General features: G+C 39.2%; 1 protein-coding gene across 1 annotated transcript in view; it reads right to left on the minus strand.

Annotated features, from left to right (window-relative positions):
- The window catches only part of LOC107089959 (V-set and transmembrane domain-containing protein 2A-like), a gene marked incomplete at its 5' end in the record, with an annotated part of 44,403 nt that extends 36,486 nt beyond the window's left edge, over positions 1-7,917 (minus strand). The window contains one exon of the mRNA XM_015383052.1: positions 7,581-7,917. Coding sequence (XP_015238538.1) covers positions 7,581-7,917 — 337 coding nt within the window. The remainder of the gene's footprint in view (positions 1-7,580) is intronic.
- Positions 7,918-9,747: the final 1,830 nt, after the last annotated feature.

Genomic DNA, 9,747 nt, shown 5'->3' on the forward strand with positions numbered 1-9,747 from the left:
TTGATCATTTCTTTATTTTGGTATCCATGTTGGTTGGGGTTTGTCTTCCACTGTGACTGCCTTTACAGAAATGACGCTGACCTAGTAACATTCTGGAAACCTTTCTCTTATCTTCTTTTGATTTTATGATTTATGTGGTTTTGTTTTTATTCTTTGAACATTACCTCGTGAGTCTACCTTAAAACCTACTCTGTGAAGGTCCCACTGAACCTGAGAGCCACTCCACATCTGACTATAAGACCCATGGATAACAATCTCCAAATCCATTTGGCCTCCTTGCTCCTTCTGAGCCCCACAGCTAACCTGTCGGCCCTTCATCAATCTCACTGCAGCTCTAAACTCCTCTGCCACCAACTCAAGTCTCCTAAAAGGTCCTAGGAACCAAAGCCTCAGTAAGACCTGATCCTCTACGATGATTTTTGTTTTTTTTTCCAACACTGCTAGCTCTTCTGGTAACTCTTTATTTTTGTTTCCTTGTCATGGCGCTGTGTCCCAGAGCCCCAGCTCCAGACAAACGGCAGTGGGTCACTGGGACAAGAAGGCTGTAAAATAAGGGCAGTAGATTCTATGTATCTTTATTTGTAGAGATAGATTTAAAGAGAGAAAGGCTGACAGATAAATAGATTGATCTTTCTGAGAAAACTCATTAAATTATAAGATGTGTGGAAAATGAGTATTGTGCTCAGAGATGAACTTTTGCAATTTAAATCCTTTCCTTCCATTCAAAATGGCCCTTCCCAGTCAAATGGCAGACGAATGGCAGCCCACTTCCCTGCAACTCCCAGCAAAATCCCCTCCAACTTCTAGTCACTGGAGTGACCTCGTCTTGCAATTTTTTTTACTCTAACGCCACCCTTTCACTGAATTACAGGGTCTAACCAGGAGATGACGCTTCTGTTTAGATCTTAATGTTAACAAATCATGACAAAAGGAATATTTTAGTACAAATATTGATGTTCAAAAAAATAATTGCATGGGACCAGTCAAGGACTGGCCAAGGACCAGTCAAGGACCGGCCAAGGACCAGCCCAGGACCAGTTAGGAGCTCATCAACGAAAGTGGGAATATTGAATGGCTGCCACTGTACAGTTTTTCAGACCGTCTAATCGTCTTCCAAAAATAGTTTTCATTTATCTGTTTCCATTGAAAAACTAAGGCTTTTTCAATAAAGGCCCTAAAGCACTTCCATGGAGTTGGCATGATGGGTACTCATCATGAACCATACATTACCTGGTTTCGCAACAGCTAAGTGTGGCTGAGAGCTGCTGACAATGTTGGTCACTTGATTAATTACAGAACTCCGATCTTTTAAGGCTAAGCTTTCATTTTTGATCAAATGTGTCCTTAAGCAGCATAACTACCTCTAGTCAGGCCTTGTGCTGCTATAGGCTTAATCCCCACTTACACCACTGTTTTAATATCGTGGTGAGAACGGTCTGATCCTTTTTAAACATCAATCTTAGTACTAAAATATTCTTTCTGTCATAATTTGTGGGCATTAAGATCTAAAGAGAAGTGCCATCTCCTGGTCAGACTCTGTAATTCAGTGAAAGGTTGGACTCAGAGTAAAAAAAAATATGAAAGAGGGGGTGGAAGGTGGAGGAGATTCTGCTGGGAGGTTGAGGGAAGTGGGCTGCCATTTGAATGGTGTTTGACTGGAACGAGCCATTTTTGAATGGCTGCTACTGTATAAACCTAGCCTGATAAACCAGACTAAATGTGAGATTAAATGTGTAATCTAGTCTGGCCCCAATTAATGAGACACCAGAAGATTGTTGATGAGAACAACCCGTTGTTTTTCAAACAATATCTCTGCCTATTGGCCAACGCTCTGACCAATGAGTGCAACTGACTGTGACATAGTAAGCGCGACAGAAAGCTGGTGGGGGAGTGTAAACAAACAGCCTGTTGGTAAAACAGCGAATACGTCCTTCTTAAAAATGAATGAGCGTAGAGCCTCTTCCTGCTCAAGTTTCAATGAAAACCCAAAGTCTAATTCTTCCAAAACTGATTCCAAAGCAGAGTCAAACGAGAACTGTTCAATAGTTGTTGCCATCTTCCTTGTTGTGCTTTCTCCAGCGTTGCGCAGCTTTGTCGCCCTGCCCTCAAAAACCCACCCGCTTTGCATGAAAAATTTCCAAACACATCTCTGCGTTGTGATTGGCCAGCCAGTTCTAGGGCTTGGGGCATTGAGAGAGGCTAGACCAAACTTGCAGGCAAAAATGATTTTGCCCGCTCGCAGGTGGGGCTAGTTTACTAGGCTAGTATAAACCTGCATACAAATTACAACAAATAAAAGCTTATCCTACTATATTGTTCACTTAAAACACTGATATTGTCTAGACTGCATTTTAAAATGCCTTAGTGCTTTTTAATTAAATAATAATGTATAAATTTTTTTTTATTGAAAAACTACGACGGGTTTAGGTTACCCCAAACAGCTGAGTGGTAGTCTATATACGGTACGCCTAACTGCAGGAAAATGTCAGACAGAATACCATTATGTACACTAAATGAAAATAGTGACTGGTAAAATATTTGAATTACTGGTATGATTTTTTTTTATGTCAACCACTGTGCTGTCACTGTGCAGATCAGCTGCTACATAAACTACTTCTTTTTAACTTTGAATGGAAATTATCCACCTCTGCCTCCAGGGTTGCCAGATGTGGCCAACTGTTTCCAGCCAAAACACATGTTAAAAGGTAAAAGACTTTTAAAAAAAAACAGAGGTTGGTTTTAAAAAGCAGGTTTAACAAACTCAGAATTAAATCCTCAACTCTGAATTGATCTAGCCACAGATTGGAAACTCTTGAGTTTTCGTTTCATAAAAGCTGGTGTGAGTTAGATTAATCAACTCTGAGTAGGTCCATTAAGTAGCTGAAACAACTGCTTAGTAACACCAAATTAAGCATAATTCTGATATATTAACAAAGACAATGGTTTTTGTTCTTTTTTTTTACAGACATATAACATCACTATTGACCTTCACCACAATAATTTCCTTGTTTTTCAAACTTTCAGTCATTTTTACATGATTCAGCTTAAAGAATGGCTTCAGCTATGAAGTGTACACCAGCCCTGAATGCAACCAATCTGTTGAAAACTCTTGTTTGAAAATCTTAGTCTAATCATTGAGAGTAAACATGTATTAATCACAGCTGGCCTGGCCGTTTATTACCTCAGACAGGAACACTAAAGCCTCCTCATCAGCATCAGGGGAGCAGGGGGAAGGAACCCTGCAATAATCTAGATGAAGCGGATACATTTAGAGCTGACTGCTGAATAATCAGAACAGTGGCTGAGATAAAATAAAACCAAAATCTGTGACTGCATATAGGATGTAAAAATAGATGAGTTGGTCTCTTGGACCAGATAAGGTGACTTTTAGATTATTGTCACTAATTGATAAAGTGCAGGTTTCTGGAGGTTTGCTGAAATAATAGAAGGTTTAGACTTTACCCTAATGGGTGAAACTTGGATATTTTTGAATTTAATATCTCTGAGTTATTGAAATTTATCTGCTGCAATTTTAAAGGACACATTCAATGCATTAAGCCTTAAAACTTGAACTTTCTTCAGACACTCTAGAAAAGACTGTTAGACTCCATTTCCCTTTTTACTTGCTTTATTTACATGTGTTTATATTCAGTAGTGTTTTATTGATATTGCCATTAGATAGAATAATCCTGTGTGATTATTAGCTAATAAAGATAAATGTATTTTAACCTGTGGTCTTTTCTGTTCATTATACACAGTAAACGATTTTTCACTCAGGTTGGATTCTCTCTTCTTTCAGTAGCATCATTTCTTTTATTGGCGATTAATAACTCTGCTGTAAACCATAGTCCAATTTATTAAATTGGTAAAGGCAATTGTATTTTAAACAGCCGATGTTACCCTCAATTTTAATGTCCTATTATCTACAGCTTCTAGTTCTAGTTATTCAATATATTCATAATCTTCTGGTAAACTTGCACAACAGTGCTAAAAGGCAGTCAGAGAAAGAACAGTGAATATTGTTTATTTAAACCCATTTAAATTGAGAACCACACATACAAAGTGTATTCACTTTGTATTTACTTTCCAGAAATTACAAGAAAAATGATAGACATTTAAACAGTTTATTAGAAAGTGAAACTGCTGCAGGTCTGGAGGGTTTCACCAGAGTCGGCAACCAGAACTTCTTCTCAGAGTTTGAGGACCAACTTTGAGAGTTTGTGAAGAAGCCGGTTGGTGAATGACGTCACTGGGGAACCTCAGAGGATTCCAGAATCCATCCAGGCTGATTTGCGGGAATCTTCTTTTGTTAATCGTTGGTCCAAGGAAAGCACAGGATCAGATGCGGGAGAGCAGAGACAGGCAAGGCAAACCAGAGTTTGGAATCTGAGAGCTGGTCCAGAGTCAGAGCCAGGTGATCCCAGATCCAGAAACAATCCAGGAGAGAATCCAAGAGCAAGGTCAGGGCACAGAGAACAGGTGAGAGATCCAAAAACACACTATGACAGGTCTGATAGGGTTCGGGCAGGCTCAGAAAATCAGCAGGCAGAATCCGCTCAGAATCCAGAAGGCGGACAGGTAACAGGAAGGCTGGATTAAACTCACTGATGGCTATTAATAATCTGGCCCAAGTGACTGGTCTGAGAGCTGGTGGAGGCTGATTGAGCTGGATGGAGCTGACAGGTGTGTCCTATCATGAATCAGACCAGCACTAGAGCTAGGAATCATCACACAAGGCTTCCACAATGGATTAAAAAGCAAGGTATAAATATATTTACAACACCTCTTTTTTTCTATGAAACTGTTGCATTAATATCTAATCTGTCTTCCTTTAATTCATACACAGCCTAATCCACTGTGCGACTCTGCCAACAGTCATTAAGTTGAACGTGACAACATAAGATTGAGTTATGTTGGTTTTGGGTTCAGTAAAATGTTATTGAATTCTATGAATTACTTTATAGTTTATTTTGAGTTTTGAAAATATAATCTGGCAAAACTTGACATTCCCCTCTCCTATAGCCGTATCAAAGCAGATTAGGCGATGGTGTCTTCTAGAATCTTCAGAACTGAACTGGAGATTGTTTTCTATCATTTTATCTTTGATACAAATATTTTTTTTCATCATCTAAAAAATTCAGGAGTCAGAGGGGCGAGGATTCAGAGCATATGTTTTTTTTTTTTACTGCAGCAGAAACAAAAGTGCTTCCAGATGAAGTTGCTTTCCTCTATCGTCCGCTTTCATCTAACTGCTGCATCTGTGAATGTCTCCATGAGAATATGCAGCACATCTTCTCTGAATAGCCACAATGAGCACAATTATGTCGAGGAGGTGTAATATTGGAAACGTCAGGCGAAAACAGATGTCAGATCTATACTTCACTGATCAACAACGGCAAACTTAATGAACATGGATTTCCACTCTATGAGTTTGTGGGTCTTCAGCTGTGGCACTGGGAGGACATTTGGGTGCAGCCATCGAAAAGCTGCTGTTTGGTGAGTTTTGCCATATGCTGGATACTCCACTAAGAAAAGAGGCAATGTAAATGAAACTATTAATACTAAAATGAGGGTGTTAAACAGATCTTTGAACACTAAGAGACACACTAATCAAAGCAGATAGACTGCTTTTCTAATGCTGACAGCAGCATATTTACAGCAGCATTTGTGTTTTAGCTGTGGAGCTTCAAAGACCAACCGCCTCCCAGGGGGTTGGGATCTTTAAGTAAAAGAATAAAGAAATGTCTACAAAGTGAACTTTCCAAGATTTATTTTAGCATGGTTTCTCTTGTTATATAAAAAACCTAAAAGCTAAAAGTTTGTTGTTTTTTCATATGACAGTTCTTGTATGAATCAGTTAGTTATGTAAAGCAACCCTCAAGCCAATTTCATTAAATGGCATAGAGCTCCTTTCTAGAAACACTTCTTTTTGGCTGTTATTTTTAAATGGACTGAATGAAAGTGACTTTTGACAAGTCAGAATTCTGCCAAAAATGAAAAACTGTAAATACAGTAACACTCATACAAGCAGTTTTATTTGAAACACACAAGGTAACCTACTCTCACCATACATTTTGGATGTTTCATGCATTAAGTTTCAATAAAAAATCGCACATATTAAATTATCTTCTTTTGTGGCTTGCTTGTGGATCAGTTTCTGCTTAGCTTTGTCACACTTTGTCACTTGTCAGGCAATAACCAACTGGAGAAAGTAAATTGCCTGTGATTGGTTACTTTTAAGCAAGTCCTGTCTCTAAAAACCGTACTGTTGTATCATTATCGCATGGCGCTAACGACTAGATTGGCTATTCCATTCAGCTGTCTAGCTCCGCCCAGTTTTCTCCTTAATGCTCATCTGTTTCACCTGCTCCAGTCTCTATTTAACCTGTCTTCTGCCAGCTGAGAGTATTCTAGCAGATATTATTGTTTCTGATGCCTGATCCGTTCTGCCTGGGGACTTTTGATCCTGACTGTTCCCTTTCTGATCTGTTTGCCTGACCTGTCATTGGACTTAACTGCTTGTTAACAAAACCTAGAACTGCCTCCTGAGACTGACCTGAATTTCCCTTCGGTAAGTCCTCGGATCTTTGGTCTTCTGTCCCAGATTTCTGTGGCTCTACTCTACACCATTGGCTTCGCCCTCTGGATTGTCCTGCCTTTCTTCGTCTGCTTGGATCTCCTGCATGTTCTTCAGTGTTCGGGGCTTCAATGGGACTCTCTGGGCCATGTTTGCTGCATCTTGTCCCAGCCAACTGGCTGGAAACTACCTCTTCCTCTGGGCACAGACTGAATTTTAACACCCGGTTAGTGACTCACACACTGATAATCTTCCTCTGCCAGATTAATGTGGTCACTAACCTGTGTTTTCTTCCTGGAGAGGTTCCTGCCTTAGTTGCCCTAGCTGTTTTTTGCAAATCTGTCATATCTAATAAACATGTTTTAGAGATCATACTTTCTCCTTGTCTGAATACTGGGCCCTCTATTCTGAGCCTTGGCATGTTGTCTTTCTGGTTGTGGCTAGTAATGTTAAAAAAGCATCTTTAGGTCATCACTCTGGACTGGCAGATTCCAAACTCTGGTTTGACTGCTTGTCTCTGTCAATGAAGGATTCCGCCAAATCATGACATTCATCATTGACTTTACATGCTGACCGGCATCTTCAGAAACTCTGAGTTTGCCTGTTTACCTGTTAATTAACTATAACTTCCAGTTCTAGTTATTTAATATAGGTATAATCTTCTGGTGAATTGGCACAACATGAATTTGTACAGTAACTGTACCACTGTACCACAAATTATTTTTGTGGATTTGTGATGAAATTCAGTGAAAGACTAAAGAAAAAATAATGTTGCTTTATGTCTGACCAATGTAAAAAGATACCCACAAGAAAAAAAGTAGCTACTTAGGAAATGCAACGATTGGATGACATAGATGTTCAATACTTACTTATTAGATGAAATAACAAGAATGTCTGGCCTTACTTAGTTAGTCATACAGTAATGGCAGCACCTTGAACATTCAATATGTGAAGTCACTGATGTATGAATTGCATTGGGTTCCACAATGGACCAAGCTCCTACCTGAGCTGGGGATGCGTTTAGCTGTATTGGAGGATGTGTGGGAGGTGGATGTGGAGGCCACCCTCTGGTCTGAACTCATGTTGTCTTGGCTCAATGGTGAGGTGGACTTTCTTGGCTTATTATCTTTCAGGTGCAGTGGGGAGCTCTTCTTGGCGGGGGGCAGTGGCCGTCGAGGCCTGGCTGTGGCGTTGACCTTAAGCCAGGCTTGGGCTTTGTATTCCACAATCTCTCCATAGTTGGCTCTGGTCACCCGGCACTCATAGAGTCCTTCGTCATTCTTGCTGACTCTGGAGATCTGTAGCTTGTGGGAGATGTCATTGCCTTGGACCTTCACTGTCTGTTAGAGAGATTGAAAGAGACAACTGTCATAACCAGGGAGTGGAACGATAGATCTTATTGTTTCCTCAAATGGTTGTGGATAATTTCTATGTATGTGCTTTGATTCTCGGTCGTAGGAAGCTTTATGTTCCTTCAGATGTAGGTAAATAATACCTGTTTTTATCTTTTGGATATACTCATGCTATTTCTCTAAAAAGTGAAATGTCTCAAGTTTTAGTAGCAGTGAGAGGGATATTCTATCAATATCTTCTTTGACCAAATTGCACACAAAAAAATGTCAATCTAATGAAGTCTGACCAACTTATATCTACCCAAAAAGTGTTTTTGGTCTTGTTTTGAGATTGACATACTAAGAAAGAACAGATACTATTGGATTATCAATCTTCTTTTAAAAGGATTCTACTTATAATAAATCCAATAATCTGCTAGTACAGTAGAACAGTTACTCTTGGTAAGACTATTTGAAATCCTTATATATATTTATTCTTAAAGCAAGTGCTTTTGCCAAGAGCAGATTATGGTACTCATAAATAATCTTTTGCTTCAAGGAGAACAGAAAAATCTTTTAGATAAATTTAACTCGACAGTGACTGATGTTGCAAAATGTACTTACATTTAGATATTTTGTGTGCAAATTATTGAAATTAGGCATTCCTTAGCATAATTCTACATGGTTAGACATTCCTTCCATTAAATTATATTTTTAAGTGTAAAGCATTAATAAATTAGAATTAACGGAATTTGGACTAAGAGTTTAATGTAAATTTGTGAAAGGTCTAAAGGAGGTGATAGGTACATGCCTGTACCAAAAAGATCAGAATCCACTTGATTATGAAAAATAAGGCGATATGTGCACCAATTGTCCATCTTGGTACTGCTTTGACTAATAAGTTGACATAAACAGATACAGTAGCAGCCATTAACAATGGCCCTTCCCAGCCGAATGACAGCCAACTTCCCTGCAACTCCCAGCAAAATCCCCTCCAACTCCCAGCAACTGTAGTGACCCCCCTCTTGCATCCTGTTGCCAAAAACAACCCATTAGCAGTAGCATTAGTAAACCTGGAAACTGTCTAGCAAACATTAGGAGTTGGAAAAACATTCACATCCCTAATAAAAATATTAGGATACTGTCTGTCAGCTTATTTCATAAAAGTTTTCACATCCATCAATACAAACAACTGTGAAGTTGTGCTTTAAATCAAAAACACATTGTAGAAACGATACTTGCAGGTTTAAGGATTCTGATGATTTTTAGTTGGATATCTGAAGGACGGGGAATCACATTCACCTGAAATCTAGCAGCTGCAGAGGCTTTGTGGAGAAACACCTTCGCATTGTCAGGCTTCATTAGGAGAAGGGCTGGAGCCCTGCGAGCTGCACACAGTGACTTTGAGCCGAGCCTTTTTACACCTAAGCCCTGGGCTATTTTTGAATTCTATCTCGCCAGAATAAAGAAAATATCAGACTGAGCAGAAATCCTAGCTTGGGTTCTGCAAGCAGATCTGTTGTACTGTAGATCTGCTTAGCTCATGTCACCATAAATGAAAACCACTCAGCGCTACAGTATGTCCACATTTCTGCCTCATTAAAACATAATTTCAGCTCATTAAATCTCTTAAAATACATTCAGTAAGACCATGATGCTGTTGAACTTTCCGATTTTAATCATTTCAAACAAGAAATGTAAATGACATTTACTGCATAATTCAAAGCTTAGTATTTTGGTTTTCCTTCATTTAGACAGAGGCTCTACAGTCATTTAAAGGGACAGAAGGTTAAAAGTGGAAGCAGAAAAAAGCCTGACTCAACACACAGTACAGACAGG

This window comes from Cyprinodon variegatus, unplaced genomic scaffold (genome assembly GCF_000732505.1).
Source record: "Cyprinodon variegatus isolate N-32 unplaced genomic scaffold, C_variegatus-1.0 Scaffold274, whole genome shotgun sequence".
NCBI lineage: Eukaryota > Metazoa > Chordata > Actinopteri > Cyprinodontiformes > Cyprinodontidae > Cyprinodon > Cyprinodon variegatus.